This window comes from Trachypithecus francoisi, unplaced genomic scaffold, assembly GCF_009764315.1.
Source record: "Trachypithecus francoisi isolate TF-2019V2 unplaced genomic scaffold, Tfra_2.0 Lachesis_group13, whole genome shotgun sequence".
Classification (NCBI taxonomy): domain Eukaryota; kingdom Metazoa; phylum Chordata; class Mammalia; order Primates; family Cercopithecidae; genus Trachypithecus; species Trachypithecus francoisi.
The window spans coordinates 40,985,814-41,008,464 of NW_022681458.1; the positions used below are offsets into that span (position 1 = coordinate 40,985,814).

At 42.0% G+C, this 22,651-nt stretch overlaps 1 protein-coding gene across 2 annotated transcripts in view; it reads right to left on the reverse strand.

Moving 5' to 3' along the window:
- Nucleotides 1-22,651, reverse strand: part of LOC117095242 (aldehyde oxidase 1) — an 88,834-nt gene that overhangs the window by 10,201 nt on the left and 55,982 nt on the right. For both annotated transcript variants that reach the window (XM_033232030.1, XM_033232031.1), the window contains exons 24-29: nucleotides 21,413-21,499; nucleotides 19,501-19,692; nucleotides 10,967-11,194; nucleotides 4,913-5,008; nucleotides 2,299-2,427; nucleotides 1,527-1,601 (exon numbers count right to left, since the gene is read on the reverse strand). In XM_033232030.1, coding sequence (XP_033087921.1) covers nucleotides 1,527-1,601; nucleotides 2,299-2,427; nucleotides 4,913-5,008; nucleotides 10,967-11,194; nucleotides 19,501-19,692; nucleotides 21,413-21,499 — 807 coding nt within the window. The remainder of the gene's footprint in view (nucleotides 1-1,526; nucleotides 1,602-2,298; nucleotides 2,428-4,912; nucleotides 5,009-10,966; nucleotides 11,195-19,500; nucleotides 19,693-21,412; nucleotides 21,500-22,651) is intronic.

Genomic DNA, 22,651 nt, shown 5'->3' on the forward strand with positions numbered 1-22,651 from the left:
GAAGAAAGAGCATAGCATGCTGCAACAACGATGCCCAAAGAAAGAATCACTCAATACTTCAATTTTAATTTTACCCTGTCTGCTAAATAAAACTATCAGCAATAGTAACTAGGAAGGACCCAGATTAATCCATTCCTTTTGGCATTCTCCATTTCTACAGGCGTTTGTGGTTCACAGCTTGTAGCTGTTTGTTCAGCACCCATGATTGTAATAAATGCCTGCTGTGGTATGCTACAGTCTGGACTAAAGTCATCAACATATGTTCCACTTAGGAAGAAATTCACTCGGTTATCTGTAGTAGATTTCCAATTCACATGGGACATTTTAGAAAACAATGGTTGGCTGGCTGCTTAATTTTAATATCAGGTTCCTGCCAGTCTATAGAGTAAGGGTTCATTTTATAATCCATATTTATGGGAACTATCAAACCTTTCTGGGCACATTTGTTTCAGGTGAGGGGAATAATTTTGCTAAATTGTATCATTTACACCAAAAGGTCTCCTGACTCTGCAGTGCAGAGTTGACTACTATGCAGAAAAATCAGGGTTAGGTCCAAGTCCCTAAGTCTAAGAAGGAAGGTCAGAAGCGCATCAATCATTAGAGAAGAAAGTGGGCCGAATGGCTGCATTTCATGGTGGTGGAGAACTACTCCTCACACTGCACCTCTCTCCAGCTTTCTCCAGTCACACTGACTCAGCCTTTCTGGGCTCAGGTAGCATGGGGCAGAGAACAGAAACAAATATACCCAGGAAGTATAGACAGATCCCATAAATATGAGTTATAAAATGAGTCCTTACTCCACGGAATAGCAGAAACCATTTCTAAGTGGGATCCTCAAATGTTATTTCCCCCAGACCTGTATTCATAAGGTTGCAAAAACTGACATTCTAGAATAGCCAGCGTGACACACGCTCCCAGTTTTTATGAATATTTGTTCCACAACATCTGGTAGTTGATAACCTATTACTTCGAAAAGTTTGTTAGTTGACTTTAGAATGTGTCTTCTTTTCCAACTAGATTGTAAGCAGATCAAAGGAAGCAGTTGAATATTTCCATTCCATTGAGTACCTATTACTGGATGAACATATACCCACTGGCTTGGTTTCCTATTTCTAAATGAGTGCTTATATGATTTTTACTTTTACAGAATGGTTCTACTATTGTTTTTCTATTTTAGGAACAGTAGAACCCAAAGAAGGAGAAAAAACAGATGTACAGTTATTATCCAGACAATCCCTAGGTTCCGTAGGATGAAACATTAATTAATTCTGGATTAAAATAGGAGTTCTGGCAGAAGAACTATCTTTTTCTCTAACAGAAAATTTTCCCAGATGCAAGAGTTCCTCCACCACATTGTGATAGGATTTCCACATGCTAAGAGCCAAAGAACCTTTTATTTATCGTTATGCAATGGTGGTACCTTTGCAAATGCCCTTTCTACAGATTTCAATTAATGCATATTGCTCTTGCTCTCCTCCCAGTCCTTTTTCTTCTAAAATAAAATACAGAGAACCATTGATTCTCACCCAGTCTTTCCAAGTTCCTTTAGGATTCTTGCTGATGATGGGTTTGAGGCGTTTTAGAAGAGTTTGACAGGCATCCTAGAGATTATTTTTAGATTAAAATTATGATCTTAATTTCATGCAAACACCAAATTCAAAACAACATAATATGTACCATTCCATAGGCTTATCTAAGAGGGAACATGGAAAAATAAGACACCAACCCTGTATGAAGGTCATATGAAAGGTTCCATACAAGTGTGTGCACGTGTGTGTGTGTGTGTGTGTGTGTGTGTGTGTGTGAATGAACTGGCCTTGTAGGCCATGCTAAAAAGTCAGGACTTAATAAAAAAAAATCTCTTGGAAAACCACCAGCCATTGCTTTCAGACATGGCATGACCACATTTATTTTGTGAGAAAATTCACTCCGGCAGCAGAAAGCTAGAGCAAAAGGCGATGAAGTTGTGGTGGAGAGACAGAAGTCCTGCATCGGCCCTGGGGAGAGGTGGGAGTCTATCTCAAAGTGATACTAACATAATATGGAAACAGAAAGACAAAGACGTTTTTGAGTAGACCTGAAAGGACTTGCTGATTAGAAAAATGTCAGGAGTGAGGGAGAAAAAGAGGTGGCATTCCCAGCACAGGAGAACCACTGGGTGCTGTACCACCGACTGAGGCCAAGATGGGGCAAGGAGATAGGAATTGGATTAACTCTCAGCATCTTTGGAGCTCTACCCACCCACGTATTTGGCCCTGGGGGAGTTAATGATTTGGACGCCACTGCAGTGACTGTTACCTTTACTGCCAACCCGTTGAGATCTGCCACCACAGAACCTCCAGAGGCATTTGCATTAGGGACGGTTTCTGTGCTTGTTCCACGCAGGTGGACATTTGAAATTGTCATTCCTAATTCACGGCTGACCACCTGGATTTTAAGAGAGAGTTTCTTTTAAAACACGGATTAGTCACAGAGCTGTGCACATGCCCACGTGGTAACACATGTGTGATGCCCTCATACTCATGACAGGGACAAGGGAGCAGAATCACAAATTCCTCCAGCCACAAAAAGTTTCTCGTTTCTAAAAATCCTATAGCTAGTCTGGACCCCAAGTTCTGAACACACTTTCCTTTTCTTTGACTTTCTGGTGATAGTGTCAGAAAGAGGAGGTGAGGTCCCAAGCCAAGGTAGGAAGAAATGCTTCATTCTTGTTTCTATAATCATGATATTGACACCTTTGAGGCTTCTCCTATGACCACACTCTGCAAAATTCTAGCAGAACCTTATCAATGATAGGAGATGTCTATCTCCTATCCACATTTCTGTAGTTGCCCCAGGAAAAGAGTGCTTCTTATGAGAAAGGACAATGACCTTGGATAAGCAGTGGCATGAACATGTGGGTCACAGGAGATGGTGCCAGTGTCACCTGCCAACACAAGGACCTAACTGGCTGCTTTATTCTTTATTTTTAGCGCTAGAGAGCAAAATCATATTGCTAACTTTAGTTGATTCCAAACTCAACTCTCTCCTGCTAGCAGCATGGCTTGAAAGTGCTTGTCCACAGCTTCTACAAGGACACAGGCACACGGAACCCTGCCGTGAGGTCTGGCTCTCAGATCCTCCACACAGAGTGCATAGGCTTAGAATATCAAAGTCTCTGGTGATCCAATAAGGAAAACACCCTCCACTGGGGAAAGTCAATTCTCAAGTGACTGAGAGAAAAGGTGTATTCAACATCTTTATACTTAGAAAAATGTAGATGAAAGCAATAATGAGATACTTTCATTCACTTATCCAATTATCCATACATTTTCAACAATCCATAACATTCACTGTTGGTTGTGGGTATCATGAGAGGGATACTTTCTGGAAAACAATTTGATAATATGTGTCAAACAATTTAAAATAGTCACACTTGTGACCCAGTAATTCTACTCCCAGAAATCTATTTTAAGAAACAATCAATGATTTGATCACAGGTTAATGTACAAAAATATTCACTGAAGTATTCGAACAACTGGGGATGGTTAAATAAACCATATATATATCCACATATAGCCATGAAAATTCATGATTGTAAAGACGGCTAATGACAGGAAAAAGGGTTCACACTATGTAAAGTGGGTGGAAAAACACAATACAAAATTATACAAAAGCATGTTGGTGACTTTTTGCGAAAGAAAAAAAGACAAGATATAAAGACCCCCAAATAATGATTATGCTGTGTGGTGAAACTGTGTAGGGTCTTTGTTTTTAAAAATTTTCTGCTGTTTCCAAATGTTTTATAATCTATAACATTACTATTATGATTAACAAAAGAGAAATGGTAGCTTAAAATTAACCTAAAATAAGACAGCCAAAAGCAAATAGATAAAATTTGGCTATAAATATCAAAGGTGATTTATATTAGCGATTGTTTGGAGCCCGTAATACAAAAAGGGCAAGAAATAATCCAAATTCATCAGAATTTACACGTTATCTTATTGCCCAAGAAAAACTCAAAAAGGACAACTCAACTGTCACTATATCCAAAGGAAAGCAGCAAGTAAGTATATAACTTTCTTTAGCAATAAAACAACTCGAGGCTCTTCTGCCACATTCTTTTAGGGGTTTGGTTGCAAAATTGGTTTGTTTACCTAGTTTCTGCTAATTGTTTAACAGCGTAAACTGTCAAAGCTCAAATCTCCTATCCTTTATTTTTTTATTTTTTTATTTTTATTTATTTATTTTTTTTTGAGGCGGAGTCTCGCTCTGTCTCCCGGACTGGAGTGCAGTGGCCGGATCTCAGCTCACTGTAAGCTCCGCCTCCCGGGTTTACGCCATTCTCCTGCCTCAGCCTCCCGAGTAGCTGGGACTACAGGCGCCTGCCACCTCGCCCAGCTAGTTTTTGTATTTTTAGTAGAGACGGGGTTTCACCGTGTTAGCCAGGATGGTCTCGATCTCCTGACCTCGTGATCCGCCCGTCTCGGCCTCCCAAAGTGCTGGGATTACAGACTTGAGCCACCGCGCCCGGCCTATTTTTTATTTTTATTTGTTTTTACTTTTTGAGACAGGGTCTTGCTGTGCCACCTAGGCTGGAGTACAGTGGTGCAATTGGCTCACTGCAGCTTCGACCTCCCAGGCTCAATCCTCCCACCTCAGCCTCCCAAGTAGGTGGGAAAACAGGCTCATGCCACCATGACCTGCTAATTTAATTTTTTTTTGGTAGAGATGGAATCTCCCTTTGTTCCCTGGGCTGGTCTCAAACTGCTTCACTTAAGCAATCCTCTTGCCCCAGTCTCCTGAAATGCTCGAGCCACCCCACCCAGCCTCCTATCCTGTATTTTGTAACAGAAAATATTCATTCATAGTTTTTCTCTCATGAGCAGATCTATAAGCACACACCCAACTCAATCTAGTTATTTGCACTTACCTGAATCATTTTAGTGTGGACCCCCTGCCCCATTTCAATTCCACCGTGAGTGACCAGCACAGAGCCATCAAGATAAATGTGAACCAAGGCAGCAGCCTGAGCAGAAAAGACGAAAAGTATTTCTAAGATCTTTTTGATATTATCACATATCATGTCAATTAAAACATTTTCCTTGGAAATATTTCCCTCCAAGAATCCCCCACCCCCCAGGGTGGAGCAACATTTTAGGTTTCTTTTTGGGGTGGGGGAAATGGGGGCAGGGACTCTGTTTTAAAATGCAAAGTAATGTATAGACAGGTAGAGGGAGAGGATAATTGTGTGCACGCATATTATCATAGTTGTAGGCATGTCACAGAAAAATGAAAATGGAAATCTATTTTGTTATAATCCCATAAAAGATGAGATAGATAGACATTAAAATTTTTTTGCTGCAAAATGACTAAGCTCACCCTAAATCATCTTGGCACTGAACTACAGAGCTTTGGAGTTAGACAAGAACTTGGAAGTAATCTTATCTAACTGTATAGCTCCACACAAGGATCCAGAAGGAACAAGACTGCTAACAGCATTAAAGGCTCTTATAATCAGAAACATCCAGTCTCTAAGCTAAACATGTTTTATAATTAACAAGAATGTGCCTTCTTGCATATCTGCCTGTGCTAAACTAGAATATGGGGATATCCCAGAAAATCACAGCAGAAAACAAGGATGGCTTCTTCCCTTTGGGTCTCCAGTGTAAAAGCGACATCAGCAGCATATGGTCCTAGGGCAGGTGTCTCTCAGTGGTTCCACTGTGGTCCAGGAAAGCCTGCAAGGCAACCTTTACAGCTCTTCAGCAGGGATGTGCTGACCGTATGGGTGTGGTCTGGGTCAGCTAGGTTTCTTAACATCTAAGTTTCTAAGCAGAGTGACATAATAATCTAGGATTTGTAATGTCAAGGTCTTTGGAAAATTCTGGTAACAAGCCAATGTCAACTTAATAAACCAAAAATTTTCCTAAGCCTTAATTGCTCACTTAGATTATTTGTAAGCAACCCTGGTCATAAGTGAAAGTTGATGGAGCTGCATGTTAATCAACAGATAAACCCAAGAAAAAGACAGCATTTCCAGATCAATTCTCTGCCCATCAGAAGGGCCTTCCAAGCTGCCTGGGAACTGTAGACCACACTCGGAGAACTGTCTCTTGATTTGTATCCAAAGGTTCACATTACCCCTGTGAATGACAACCAGAAAGCCCTATCATTCCAAATGAGGCAAGTTTGATGGTGAAAATGCACTCCATTTATTTGGTCAGCAGTATTGGGCAAATGGGGACATCAGGATACTCTTTCTCTGAGGACAAAGGCACATATCTCCACAGTCCAAAGGAGAACCTTAGACTCTTGAAGAAGGCATATCAGCCATGAAAATGACACCCAAGGACCTTGGGAAGATGCAGCAGAGTGTTTTTTACAGTTTATTAACTCATGACTCCTGGAAACACCATCTTTTGCTCCTGGACATTCATCCTCAAAATAAGAAAGATAAGGAATAGTTTTCCTCTACAGAAAGCCCAGGACTGGCTGCCTGGGGGCCCTGCATCAGATGTCAGGTGATGCCAGCTGCAAAAGAGCTCCTGGGCCCCATTCCATGGCACTTCATTGTGCTTTGCTAGAATATGAGCCCCCTGAAAGGAAGGATCACGTCCTAAGGAATCTCTCGGAATGCAACATAGCAACACACATGCGGTGGGTGGTCAGTAAATGTTTGGTAAGTAAATTTGCAGTAGCATAGCCATACAATCTGTTTCTTAATCTTGTAGACTCCATATTTGGCCTCCTTGGCTCTGCGAAGTGTGCATGTAATTCGTAGTTGGACTTGGCCCATGTGATTGAACTACAATTATAGTGGATTGTACTTTTCCTACATTGTGTGACCCTGCTGGTGATAGCATTCAGCCTGTATGTCCAAGACAGCATGTCTATCAGAGATCACTCAGTAATTTGTTCCATGTGGTGCTGCAATCTCTTTGGGCCATTTAAAATGTCAGATTTGGTTTAGTTAAATGGCACCACTGTACAGCTCATTGTTAGTACCACAAAATATAATTCTGCAAAGCTTCATCTATAAAATAGGCACAACTGGAGAGCTGGAGCAGATGGTTCTCCAATATAAGTAGAGGACCTAGTCAGGGAAATTTAAACCTTCAAACAACTACTACTGGTATTGATGAGAAGTTAGCTTCAAACCCACAGATTCCCCAAATGTTTCAGCCATTCAGACATTTGAGTTCCTACTCTGTGCCAAGTGCCATAGTAAGGCATTGGACACAGAGGTTGGTTAGGTCCTGTCTGTGCCATTCAGTGTTCACAGTGCAGGAAGTAAGTACACTGATATTGCAGGTTCAGCTCCAAACCATAGCAATACAGCAAATCACACAATTTACGTTATTTCCCAGTGCGTATAAGTGATGTTTATGCTACACTGTACTCTGTTAAGTGTACAATAGCATTATGTCTAGAAAGATTGTACATACTTTAGTTTTAAAATGCTTTGTTAAAAAATGCTAACAGGCCGGGCGTGGTGGCTCACGCCTGTAATCCCAGCACTTTGGGAGGCCAAGGCAGGCAGATCACGAGGTCAGGAGATTGAGACCATCCTGGCTAACATGGTGAAACCCTGTCTCTACTAAAAATACAAAAAATTAGCCAGGGGTGGTGGCAGGTGCCTGTAGTCCCAGCTACTTGGGAGGCTGAGGCTGGAGAATGGCGTGAACCCGGGAGGCAGAGCTTGCAGTGAGCCGAGATCGCATCACTGCACGCCAGCCTGGGTGACACGGTGAGACTCCATTTCAAAAAAAAACAAAAAAAAACAAAATAAATAAATAAAAAATAAATAAAATAAAATAAAATAAAATGCTAACAATCATCTGAGCCTTCAGAGAGTCAGAATCTTTTTGCTGGTGGAGGGTCTTTTCTCAATGTTGATGGCTGCTGACTAACCAGGGTGGTGGTTGCTGAAGATTGAGGTAGTTGTAACAATTTCTCTTCTTTTCCTTTCTCTTTTCTTTTCTTTTCTTTTTTGGAGATAGGGTCTCACGCTGTCACCCAGACTGGAGTGCAGTGCCTTCCTTACTAAGCTTAATCATTTCTAGCTTTTGATTTCAAGTGAGATTTGTGACTCTTTTTTTCACTTGAATACTTAGAGGCCATTGCAGGGTTATTAAATGACCTAATTTCAATATCATTGTGTCTCAGGGAATAGGGAGGCCCGAGGAGAGGGAGAGAAATGGGGGAAGGGCCAGTTGGTGGAGCAGTCAGAACACATAAAACATTAAGTTTGCTGTCTTATGTGGATGTGGTTCATGGTGCTCCAAAACAATTACAATAGTAAAATCAAAGATAACTGATCACAGATCACCATAATTATGAAAAAGGTTGAAAAACTGTGAGAATTACCAAAACGTGACAGAGAGACAAACAGTGATCACACACTGTTGGAAAAATGGCACCAATGGCTGCCACAAACTTTCAATTTGTAAAAAATGCAGCATCTAGGAAGTACAATAAAGCAGAGTGCAATAAAACAAGGTATGCCTGCATAATGTGGGGCACGTTTGACCCCCTCAGTTGCTGGGCAGGGACTGCCTCTGCTCAGGGAGGCACTGTGGGACGATGAAGGCAGTGCTGAAGTTGAATCCCTGTTCTGCCATTTACTGGCTGGATGTCCTCGGGCAAGAGAGAGAATCCCTATGGGCTTCAGTTTCCGCTTCTATGAAACAGAGATTCATACCTACCTCATAGAGATGAGATAGGGAATAATCAAGTGGAGATTACAAATTCCCCAGCCCAGGTCCTTCCATGGAGAAAGCACTCAAATATCATGTCTAGTTTCCTCCTCTATTTATTTTGTTTCAGAATGGAGTCTTTTGGCATGTGCCTTCCAAGGAGTTTGGTCTCAAATTCCTTGATTCAGCACTAAGTAAATATTTTCAGCACAGAAGCTGGTCAGTTTCCCAGTTGGCCTTCAAGGATGAAGTTGTACTGTTGGCTGTTGTTGCCTAGTTTGTCCTCAGCTGAGCTGAATCCCACTTCAGTTCCTATCAAAAGGTGTTTTGGGGAGACCACGTGGTGCAACTAGAAAGCCCAGCTTTCAGAGCCACTCAGACCTGAGTTCTAGCCCCAGCCCTACCTCTACCAGCTGCAGGACCTTGAGCCAGTTATTTAAACCCTCTAAGCCAAGATTTTTTTTTTAATCCCTAAAATGAGGATACAAATCTTCTAGGTTGTCCCAAGGTTAAATGAAATACCTAAAAGTACTTACAACATCATAGTACTCAATAATTGTCACTATGACTTTTTTTTCTTTCTTGGAGAGATGGGGCCTCACTATGCTCAGGCTGGTTTCAAACTTCTGGCCTCAAGCAGTCCTCCTGTCTTGGCCTCCCAAAGTGTTGGGATTACAAGCGTGAGCCACTGCACCTGGCCATATTTTTTAAATCTACTTTTTGAGAAAATTCAGAGTGGAAAATGGGTGAGACCTGGTCTATGGTGGAGGCCAGATGTAAAGTAATGGCAGCCATCAAATAGAGGCAGTGTGCCATGTTTATCCATGGCCAAACATGAGAAGATTTCCAGAGGCTCTGTGAACAATGGGGGCTGTTTTCCCTGATGATCCTGACAGGTCTGCTCAAGGACAAATGGCCCTCACTGACCTCACTGGTAGCTGCCAGCTCATCAGTTTACCCAAAAATTCTATACCAAGACTCAATGCTTATAAACCTTTTTCCCAATGGTAGTTTTTTCTCTCTTCTTTTGTAATAACCTCATTTTTGCTTTTATTTCTCAACCACAGTATCTTGACTGTCTCCCACATCTGAGTAAATTGCATGCAGACGACTACATGGCTCTGTGTTGTTTTTGCCATCACAAACAGGCAAGGAATGAGAAGGCTTAATAAGATCATCATTTGTTGTAATACTTCTCTGACCTACCACCTGCCTATGATCAAAGCTGCATGCAAATGTTCTAAGGCTCACACCAAAGCTCAACTAGGACAGTTAGGTGAATGAATGGATATGGGATGGGGAAAGGACCTTCCTACCCACTTTTTCTGGCCTCTTCTGATCCCTTAACACACAACATCCACACTAATGCCCCTCTCAAAGCTCCCCGCCCCTGCCATTTATTCCTATTTTGTGATCACTCAACACAGCTGCATGCCTTCTTTGTGGCTCCAACCAAGGAGTGAATTCTGCAAAGAGGAGTGACAATTGTGAGGGTCCTGCCAGTTTACCTATATATACATGGATGTGTGTATGTAAGAAAATAGATAATAGGGGTTCCCCACTGCCATACAATGAGCTAGAATGTTGCAGTCCTTCACTAGCCTTTAGGGGTAAGTTTTATTCATTCTTGAGAAAGAATGAAGTCAAGAATGAAGAGATAGAAACAGCAAGTGGGATTCAGCAACCAAGCAAGGGGATTTCTTTAATCAGTGAAAGAAATTAAACTGCAAGAGCAGATTCCCAGTCCTCCCTTGCACAGTTTTAAAAGCTACAAGGTGAATAAACTTCAAAAATTCTATTTAAAAAGTGATTTATTTTTCCGAATTTAATTTATTCCAACCCACCCAGAAGGAGTGGAGCACCCAAAACCTTGCAGCTCCTCATTCCTATTTCATGGTCCAGAGACACAGAATTGTGGACACTGGAAGAGGAGTCTTGGAGGTCATGGGTCCCACACTCCTGCTTTCCACATGAGCAGTCTGAGCCCAGAACAAATGGACTCAGCTGCCATTTGCCAACTCCTGTTGCCAGGGCCAGGAGTAAACCTCAGTCTCCCAATTTCCAGCAAGAATATTTTTCACCAACCATGGGCATGTGAGCAGAGGAGCTCTGGTCTCTCTGGAGTAAAGCTAGCTTAATTACTTTGACTTTGGTGGCTTTTGTGAAATTTAACAACTGGGCATTGCAACCATATGGCTAATACGACTAAAGGAGAAGTTTCCTCAACACCTCTTGCTTTGTCAGGGCTGCTTCCGGGCATCATCCTCGTGTGTGTTTGAAGAACTGACCTGACCAGCAGCGCGTGAGCCAAGGCCAACAGGATACTTCAGGGGGACCATGGCCAGTCCTTTCTTCTTCCAGTAATTCTCTGTATTAAATTTTTCCACAGCCGCTTTCCTCAAGGAGTAGGAAGACACGGCCATACATTCTCTCCAACACTGGATCAGGTTCTTGGTATTGATCTCTTGTTTGTAGGGTGTTTGATCAATTTCCTTGTACATGTTTATCGTTCGCACCTATGAAAGAAAAGGAGATTAAAGCGGGGAGGGGAAACCCAGCAGACATAGGCTCATCCATTCACCATCCTCCTGGTCAAATTCTGCTCATCCTATAAGGTCCAAGCTGAGTTCTACTTACTCCTTGTGGAAGCCTTTCCTAATGCACAACATTGTCCTCTTCCTCTACTCAGAGCTTCTATCAAACATGCTAGCATTTACTTACGTGCTTTCTATGCTACTCTCGTGCAACTTTAAAGGATGGAACCCTTCCCTTATGTTGCAATATAACTCGACCACAGTCTGTGTACACTGTAGACTCTTAATTCTAGTTGCATTTGGAATATCTGCTGAAAGATCATCTAGGCCACATGATTGGGATTACTCCCATGCTATGTTGCAAGATAAGACTACTCATCTCTAAAACAAGCAAAAATGCAAGTTTGTTTAAATATGACCAATATCTAGGATGAAGAACAAAGTATTCTATCCTAGGATGTCTGAAGCACTGAGTAGAATTCTTCCTGTATTTCCAGAACTGGCAACTAAGACCCTCAGCTAATAATAAAAGGTGCCAAGTATGTCACATTCTCAGCTGAGAAAACTCTTAGCACTTATGGCCAGCCCCTTCCCTAAGCTGACAGAGCCATCACAGACACACTCTCCCCACCCTCCTAAGCAAATTCTCAGATCATTGTAAGAGAAAGACTGGAAATTAATGAGCTGTCCCACTTGGGGAAAAGTGGTGTTTTTAAGAGGCTGTTCCCTGCTCTAACTTCCCTGGGGATGAAGGGAGGTCTCCCTATAATTCTCCTCCATAGTGCTACCAAATGTGGCAGGACATCAGGAGACAGTCTAGTGGGATGGCCAGGAAGGGAGGAGCAAGGCCTCCCACACATTCGAGAGAAGCAAAGAAGGTGGCTACTATTGGGTGAAAGATGGTAGATGAATTGGGACCTGGGGCCTTCTAAAGACTGCTGGGGCATGGGCAGAGAGGTGTGGTCACCAGTGGAATGCTGTGCCAGTCGCCCCCTGACGGTCCAAGGACTGCTAATTTCTGGAAGAGCTGGTAGAAATCGAGCCATAGACAATGCACTTGAAAAGTGACTACATCTGACCAAAGACAGGACTGTGAGCTTGCTGGGAGAAGTCACAGAGGGAGAAGCTGGCTGTTTTCCCTGGTGCTTCTCCTCTTCCTCCTTGCATCAGCATCACAGCAGAAGGCACAGGGGAGGAGAAGGGGCTGAGAGAGAGCTCACTCCATCTCCCCACACTAATTCTACTCCAGGATCTGGGAAGAGGAGCCAGGCAGGTGAAAGTCCTTGTCGATAAACGAAGTTGGAGCTGAGACCGAAAGAACCGAAAGGAGAACCTGGATCATCATGGCAGACAGGAGGCAGGACTAGATTGCAGCTCTGGACAGAGCAGCTTGTGGAAGTTCGCCTTGTGAATTTTAGCTCCAGATCAACTGCAAGAACAAAGCAGTAATCCCGAGAGGACCCACAAACCCTCTGAAGGAAGTGGACTACTTCTGCAGGACATGGGAGATACCCCAAATACTGTGAGTGCCCCAGCTGTGGAAGAGGGAAAGGGAGATCCTCCTCTCCTGAACATACACTCCTACTGAAGGAGCTGAAGGTCTGTTTGCAGGAGAAGATTCTGACTTTACCTGGAGCTGAGCCAATTTAGAGAGCTGAGCAAAATGCAGATAGAGGAAGCAGCAGAATGGCCTGCTAGGAGCTTGCTGTGTCCCCTAGCAGGCCATTCCTGCCTAACAACACAAGGATCCATCAGGGGGTGGGGGTGACCAGAGGAGCAAGGGGTGAAACTCCACAGGGAGAAAGAAATCTCTAGCTGAACTTTGTAACGATTTGAATGAGGCAAGAAGCCTCCCGGCCAGAGCTCAGTGGGAGGGCACAAATCTGGTGTGCAGACTCCTCAGGCCGGGGAAGAACCAAGCCCTTTTCTCTCGCAGCTGGGAGGGATGTAGCCCAGGGCAAGTTTTCAAGCCCATCACACCCTCTGCCTGGAAACACACTCAGGGCTGCTGGGGAGTGCACGGTGGAAGTGAGACCAACCCTTCAGTTTGTATGGGACCTGGGAGAGGCCTGTAACTGCTGGCTTTCCCTCACTTCCCTAACAACCTGCATGACTCAGCAGAGGCAGCCATAATTCTCCTAGGTACCCAACTCCAGTGACCTGGGAATCTCTCCCTTAACCCACACAGCAGCCACGGCAAGACCCACCCAAGGAGAGTGTGAGCTCAGACATGCCTAGCCCCGCCCCCACCTGATGGTCCTTCACTATCCACCCTGGTAGTGGAAAACAAAGGCCATTTAATCTTGGGAGTTCTACGGCCCCACCTACCACCAGTCCCTCTCCACATTACTAGAGCTGATGCTTTCTGGAAAGTGTCACCTCCTAGCAGGAGGCCAACCAGTACAAAAATAGAGCATAAACCACCAAAGCTAAGGACCCTCATGGAGTTCACTGCACCCTCCATCGCCTCCACCACCACAGGCACTGGTATCCACGGCAGAGAGACCCATAGATGGTTCACATCACAGGACTTTGTGCAGACAACTCTCAGTACCAGCCTGGAGCTGGGTAGACTCGCTGGGTGGCTAGACCCAGAAGAAAGACAAAAATCACTGCAGTTCAGCTCACAGCCACATCCATAGGGAAAGGGGGAGAGTACTACATCAAGGCAACATTCCATGGGACAAAAGAATCTGAACAACAGCCTTCGGCCCTAGACCTTCCCTCTGACAGAGTCTACCCAAATGAGATGGAACCAGAAAACCAACCCTGGTAACATGACAAAACAAGGCTCTTCAATACCTCCAAAAAATCACACTAGTTCACCAGCAATGGATCCAAACCAAGAAGAAATCTCTGACTTACCTGAAAAAGAATTCAGGAGGCTAGTTACTAAACTAACCAGGGAGGAACAAGAGAAAGGCAAAGCCCAATACAAAGAAATCAACAAATGATACAAGAAGTGAGGGAGAAATATTCAAGGAAATAAATAGCTTAAAGAAAAAACAAAAATTCAAGAAACTTTGGACACCCTTTTAGAAATGCAAAATGGTCTGGAAAGCCTCAGTAATAGAACTGAACCAGTAGAAGAAAGAAATTCAGAGCTCAAAGACAAGGTCTTCGAATTAACCCAGTCCAACAAAGACAAAGAGAAAAGAATAGGAAAATATGAACAAAGTCTCCAAGAAGTCTGGGATTATGTTAAACGACCAAACTTAAGAATAATCAGTGTTGCTAGGAAAGTAGATAATTCTAAAAGCTTGGAAGACATATTCGGGGGGATAATCAAGGAAAACTTCCCCAGCCTTGCTAGAGACCTAGACATCCAAATACAAGAAGCACAAAGAACACCTCAAAATTTATCTCAAAAAGATCTTCGCCTAGGCATATTGTCTTCAGGTTATCCAAAGTTAAGACAAAGGAAAGAATCTTAAGAGCTGTGAGGCAAAAGCACCAGGTAACCTCTAAAGGAAAAACTATCAGATTAACAGCAGATTTCTCAGCAGAAACCCTACAAACTAGAACGGATTGGGGCCCTATCTTCAGCCTTCTCAAACAAAACAATTATCAGCCAAGAATTCTGTATCCAGTGGAACTAAGCATCATATATGAAGGAAAGATACAATTGCTTTCAGACAAACAAATGCTGAGAGAATTCACCATTACCAAGCCACCACTGCAAGAACTGCTAAAAGGAGCTCTAAATCTTGAAACAAATCCTGGAAACACATCAAAACAGAACTTCTTTAAAGCATAAATCACACAGGACCTATAAAACAGAAATACATGTTAAAAAGCAAAAACAAACGAACAAACAAACAAAGTACACAGGCAACAAAAAGCATGATGAATGCAACAGTACCTCTCATTTCAATACTACCATTGACTATAAATGGCCTAAATTCTCCACTTAAAAGATACAGAACTGCAGAATAGATAAGAACTCACTAACCATCTAGTACCTTCAGAAGATTCACCTAACACATAAGGACTCATATGAACTTAAAGTAAAGGGGTGGAAAAAGGCAATTCATACAAATGGACACCAAAAGTGAGCAGGAGTAACTATCCTTATATCAGACAAAACAAATTTTAAAGCAACAGAGTTAAAAGAGACAAATAGGGACATTATAGAATGGTAAAAGGCCTTGTCCAACAGGAAAATATCACAATCTTAAACATATATACACCTAACACTGGAGCTCCCAAATTTATAAAACAATTATTAATAGACCTAAGAAATGAGATAGACAGCAATACAATAATAGTGCGGAACTGCAATACTCTACTGACAGGACTAGACAGGTCATCAAGACAGAAAGTCAACAAAGAAACAATGGATTTAAACTATACCTTGGAACAAATGGACTAAACAGATATATACAGAACATTTCATCTAACAACTGCAGAATATACATTCTATTCAACAGCACATGGAACTTTCTCCAAGATAGATCATACGAGAGGCCATAAAACAAGCTCAATACATTTAAGAAAACTGAAATTATATCAAGCACTCTCTCAGACCACAGTGGAATAAAACTGGAAATCAGCTCCAAAAGGAATTTTCAAAACCATGCAAATACATGTAAATTAAATAACCTGCTCCTGAATGAGCATTGGGTCAAAAATGAAATCAAATGGAAATTAAAATATTCTTCAAACTAAATGACAATAATGACACAACCTATCAAAACCTCTGAGATACAGCAAAGGCAGTGCTAAGAGGAAAGTTCATAGCCCTAAATGCCTATGTCAAAAAGACTGAAAGAGTACAAACTGACATGCTAAGGTCACACCTCAAGGAACTAGAGAAACAAGAACAAACTAAATCCAAACCCAGCAGAAGAAAGGAAATTCAGAGCAGAACTAAATGAAACTGAAAAAAAAAAATACAAAAGATTAATGAAACAAAAATCTGGTTCTTTGAAAAGATAAATAAAATTGATAGACCATTAGCAAGATTAACTAAGAAGAGTGAAAATCCAAATAACCTCACTAAGAAACAAAAACAGGAGATATTACAACTGACAACACTGAAATACAAAAGATCATTCACAGCTACTATGAGCACCTGTACACACATAAACTAGCAAACCTAGAAGAGATGGATAAATTCCTGGAAATACACACCTCCTAGTTTTAATCAGGAAGAATTAGATACGCTTAACAGACCAATAACAAGAGTGAGATTGAAATGATAATTTAAAAATTACCAACAATAAAAAGGCCAGGACCAGACGGATTCACAGCAGAATTCCACCAGACATTTGAAGAGTTGGTACCAATCCTTTTGACACTATTTCACAAGATAGAGAAAGAAGGAACCTTAACTAAATTCATTTTATGAAGCCAGCGTCACCCTAATAACAAAACCAGGAAAGGACATAACCAAAAAAGAAAACTACAGACCAATACCCTTGATGAACATTGATGCTAAAATCCTTAACAAAATACTAGCTAATCGAATCCAACAACATATCAAAAAGATAACCCACCATGATCAAGAGGGATTCATACCAGGGATCCAGGGATGCAGGGATGGTTTAACACATGCAAGTCAATAAATCTGATACACTACACAAACAGAATTAAAAACAAACATCACATGATCATCTCAATGCAGAAAAAGCATTTAACAAAATCCAGCATCTCTTTATGATTAAAACTCTCAGCACAATCAGCATAAAAAGGACATGCCTTAATGTAATAAAAGCCATCTATGACAAACAGCCAACATAATACTGAATGGGGAAAAGTTGAAGGCATTCCCTCTGAGAACGGGAACAAGACAAGGATGCCCACTTTAACCACTCATCTTCGACATAGTGCTGGAAGTCCTAATCTGAGCAATCAGACAAGAGAAAGAAATAAAGGGCATCCAAATCGGCAAAGAGGAAGTCAAAATGTCACTGTTTGCTGACGATATGATCGTTTACCTTGAAAACCCTAAGGACTCCTCCACAAGGCTCCTAGAACTGACAAAAGAATTCAGCAAAGTTTCTGGATACAAGATTAATGTACAAATCAGAAGTTCTTCTGTATACCAATAGCAAGCAAGCAGAGAATCAAATCAATAACACAATCCTTTTACAATAGTTGCAAATAATAATAATAAAATACTTAGGAATATACCTAATCAAGGAGTTGAGAGACCTCTACAAGGAAAACTACAAAACACTGCTGAAAGAAATCACAGACGACACAAACAAATGGAAACACATCCCATGCTCATGGATGGGTAGAATCAATATTGTGAAAATGACCATATTGAAAAGCAATCTACAAATTCAAAGCAATTCCCATCAAAATACCATCATCATTCTTCACAGAATTAGAAGAAACAATTCTAAAGTTCATATGAAATCAAAAAAAAAAAGCCTGCATAGCTAAAGTAAGACTAAGCAAAGTGAACAAATCTGGAGGCATCACACTACCTGATTTCAAACTATACTAGAAGGCCATAGTCACCGAAACAGTGTAGTACTGGTATAAAAATAGGCACACAGACCAGTGGAACAGAACAGAGAACCCAGAAATAAACCCAAATACTTCCACCCAACTGATCTTCGACAAAGCAAACAAAAGAATAACGTAGGGAAAGGGCACCCTTTTCAACAAATGGTGCTGGGATAATTGGCTAGCCATGTGTAGTGAGAATGAAACTGGATCCTCATCTGTGACCTTATACAAAAATTAACTCAAGATGGATTACAGACTTAAACCTAAGACCTGCAACTATTAAAATTCTAGAAGAGAACATTGGAAAAACCCTTTTAGACATTGGCTTAGGCAAGGATTTCATGACCAAGAACCCAAAAGCAAATGCAATGAAAACACAGATAAATAGCTGGGAGCTAAATAAACTAAAGAACTTTTTGCATGGCAAAAGGAACAGTCACAGAGTGGGAGAAAATCTTCACAACCTGCATATCTGACAAAGGACTAATATCCAGAACCTACAACAAACTCAAACAAATCAGTAAGAAAAAAACAAACAATCCCATCAAAAAGTGAGCTAAGGACATGAATAGACAATTTGCAAAAGAAGATATACAAATGGCCAACAAACATATAAAAAAATGCTCAACGTCACCAATAATCAGGGCAATGCAAACCGAAACCACAATGTGATACCACCTTACTCTTGCAAGAATGTCCATAATCAAAAAATCAAAAAACTGTACATGTTGGTTTCAATGCAGTAACAGAGAACACTTCTGCACTGCTGGTGGGAATGTAAACTAGTACTGCCACTATGAAAAACAGTGTGGAGATTCCTTAAAGAACTAAAAGTGGAACTACCATTTGATCCAGCAATCCCACTACTGGGTATCCACCCAGAGGAAAAGAAGTCATTATTTGAAAAAGATACTTGCACGCGCATGTTTATAGCAACACAATTCACAATAACAAAATCATGGAATCAACCCAAATGCCCACCAATCAATGAGTGGATAAAGAAACTGTAGTGTGTATGTATAAGCATATATGTTTATATATGTGTGTATGATGGAATACTACACAGCCATAAAAAAGGAATGAATTAACAGCATTTGCAGTGACCTGAATGAGACTAGAGACTATTATTCTAAGCGAGTAATTCAGGAATAGAAAACCAAACATCATATGTTCTCACTGACATGTGGGAGCTAAGCTCTGGGGACACAAAGACAATGGACTTTGGGGACTTGGGGGCAAGAGTGGGAGGGGAGCGAGGGATAAAATACTACAAATATGGTGCAGTGTATACTGCTACTGCTCCGGTGATGGGTGCACCAAAATCTCACAATTCACCACTAAAGAACTTACTCATGTAACCAAATACCACCTGTACCCCAATAACTTATGGAAATAAATAAAAATAAAAGCCAATCTATTAATGTTACAAAGGAAAAAAAAGAACAAAAAGGAGATCAGTTTAGCAACTGAAATGAGCAACTTTTTCACAGCTGGCTTCCTGAACACAGATGTTCAGGAAGCGGGGAACAACGGCCTTGATGGAATTGTGGGTAGCAGTTATACCCCCAGCCAATGGAAGCTTCTCACCAGCCATGGGAGAACGCAGTGCTCACTCCTCAGGATCTTCTGCTTCGGGATTTTGGAGCAGGCGTCTGAGTAAGGGGGTGAGGATTGCTGAACTTTGGAGTCTGGGCTCTGCCTTAACCAGCTAGCTGGGGGACCTGGCACAAATCATTTACCGCTCTGGGTCTCAAATTCCTCAACCTGAATGGCCCCCATTCTCCGACATTCCACATGTTTTGTCTGTGAAGCTAATTTAGCATTACCTTCTCAGGGGATAGTCCACATTTGGCTGCAACTTCCATGATACAAGATTCGGTGATCAGCCCTGCCTGAGGAAAGCCAAACCCACGAAAAGCCGTGTTGGATGGAAGGTTGGTTCTGCATGCCCAACCCCGGCAGCGGAGGTTGGGAAACTTGTAAGCATTGTCCATTTTCAGAAGTCCCATTTCTATCACCTGGAGAAATCCAGAGTTGATGTGATTAAGACCTTCTGAACCTGTTTTACCATCCTACGACCTCATACCAAAACCAGGCTGGGAATGGCAGCCCTCTTTACATCTCATCAAACATGCTAAAATATTCCCATGCCCCCAATTAAACACATTTTTGCTATAAAATAATTTTTAAGTATTTGAATAATGTTTCCTTTGAGAGCATGATTTTTTATTTTTGTATTTTGGAGTTAATGCATTTTTTTTTTTTTTTTTGCGATGGAGTCTCGCTCTGTTGCCCAGGCTGGAGTGCAGTGGCGCGATCTCCACTCACTGCAAGCTCCACCTCCTGGGTTCACACCATTCTCCTGCCTCAGCCTCCCGAGTAGCTGGGATTACAGGCACCAACCACTATGCCCAGCTAATTTTTTGTATTTTAGTAGAGACAGAGTTTCACCGTGTTAGCCAGGATGGTCTCAATCTCCTGACCCCGTGATCCACCTACCTCAGCCTCCCAAAGTGCTGGGATTACAGGCGTGAGCCACCGCGCCCGGCCTTAATGCATTTTTTAAGATTTCAAACATACAAAGGCCTTTGATATGTTCACAGGCCCCAAGCACTGGGTTTATATAATGTAATGATTTGAAAACAGAAAAAAATGTTTTGGCATTGGGTCTAATGTGTTGTTTCTTAATGGTGAGCAATCTTTTCCCTTCTCCTGGGGACATTTCACAATGTCTGGAGACATTTTTCATTGTTAACATTTTGGTTGAAACTCTTTTTTGTTTTGAGATGGAGTTTCATTTTTGTTACCCAGGCTGGAGTGCAATGGCGCAATCTGGGCTCACTGCAACCTCTGCCTCCGGGGTTCAAGTGATTCTCCTGCCTCAGCCTCCCAAATAGCTGGGATTACAGGTGTGTGCCACCATACCCAGCTAATTTTGTATTTTTAGTAGAAACAGGATTTCACCATGTGGTCAGGCTGGTCTCGAACTCCTGGCCTCAAGTGATCCACCCACCTCAGCCTCCCAAAATGCTGGGGTTACAGGCGTGAGCCACCGTGCCCAGCTTGGTTAAAACATTTTTATTTGGGGTTGGGGTGGACACAGTGGCTCACACCTGTAATCTCAGCACTTTGGGAGGCTAAGATGGGAGGATTGTTTGAGCCTAGTAGTTTGAGATCACCTCTGGCAACATAGTGAGACCCCCATCTCTATAAAATAATAATAAAAAAAAATTAGCTGGGCATGGCGGCATGTACCTGCAGTCCCAGCTACCTGGGAGGCTGAGGTAGGAGGATCGCTTGAGCCACTGTACTACAGCCTGGGCAACAGAGGGAGTCTCTGTCTCAAAAAGTAAAAAGTAAAAAATAAAAAGACTACAGGGTGGTAATGCCACTGACACCTACTAAGTAGAGGCCAAAGATGGTACAATGAGCAGGATAGTCCCCACCATAAAGAGCTACACACTCCAAAATGTTAGTAGGGCCAAAGCTGAGAAAGCTTGGTCTCATGTGTGAATCTGGGAAAAGAGCTCTAAGTTTGGGAAGCCGGGGGTGAACACACAGATACAACTCAGCCAGCATCTCTGGGCTCACACCAGGAAGTAACACATGGCTATCCCTGCAAGGATGGTCTTTATGCCTTTATAATCAAATATTACTTAACTATTGGACATTTTCTAAGTTAAATCATTTTATGTAACACTCTTTCAGGAATGTGAACTTGTTCCTTAAAACACTTACCAATAATGATTCATCCAAGGAGGTGCCTGCATTGCTATAATGCTCCATGTCCAGGGCCAAGATTCTGCCATCATTCATGAATCCAGCCTGGGGAAGAGAACCGACATTGAACGCCGGAACAGCGGCCAAGTCTCTCTAAATTTTGTCATTTGCGAACCCTCCACACATAGGGGAAAAGCATCATGACATTGGATTTGGCAGTGATTTCTTGGATAATATATAACTAGCTCTGTGATCTTAGGCAAGCTATGTAACCACTCAGGCGATTTGTGAAATGGAAGTAAATAAGGCAACACATAGAAAATTATAGGCAAGTGCCTGAAACATAGCAAGCACTCTAAATAGAATTAATATTACTACCGTAAATAGTATTCATATCACCTTTCCTCACACTACTCTCCATCAGAAAACATTATTTTCTCATTGTTTTAGTCACCATATGGCAACGGCTTCTGTCACTATAATCCAGTCCTTTCAACAAAGTCCCATGGGGGTGAAGGGTATTTCTGCTTCAGGGGTGTTGTCACTTCTTCCCCCAGTATTTACACAAACAAGTTCTTCATTGTCCTTCCAGATCGGCTTCTCCTTCCAACTTGTCGCTTTCTTCTAAAACCCTCCAAGTCATGTTTGTGGTTTTATTCTTCATTGCATTTTGCCAAGATTTTCACTAATCCTGTTTTATTTGACACTATAATGGCTTTCGGACCCATCTCTTCTACATCTTACTATCATATCTCAGACCCCCCAACTGCTTCATGTCTGAATGCATCAGCTGCCTCCCGCTGGTCTACCAGCTTCCATCCTCTCTCTTCCCCAGACCATCCTCTTAGCCTCCCGAAAGTACCCATGTTTAATTATGGCACTGAGCCAGTCAAGGATTCACTCACTCTCACTCTTTCTTTTAAGATCAAGTTTAAACTTCCCACTCTGGGACCGTAGGCCCTTCTTAGTCAGGCATCACCTAAGCCCATCAATCCTATTTTTCACTACCCTCCAGGAAGTGCTCTGTGTTCTAATTGCCCCCTCCCCTTACTCCTGCCTCTATCAAACATGCCATGTTTATTACACCTCTGTAGTTTTGCTCTTACTATTCCCACACCTGGCATGCCTTCTGTCTATTCTGTTTTTTTTTTTTTTTTTTTTTTTTGTGACGGAGTCTCACTCTGTCACCCAGGCTGGAGTGCAGTGGCGCGATCTTGGCTCACTGCAACTTCTGCCTCCCTGGTTCAAGTGATTCTC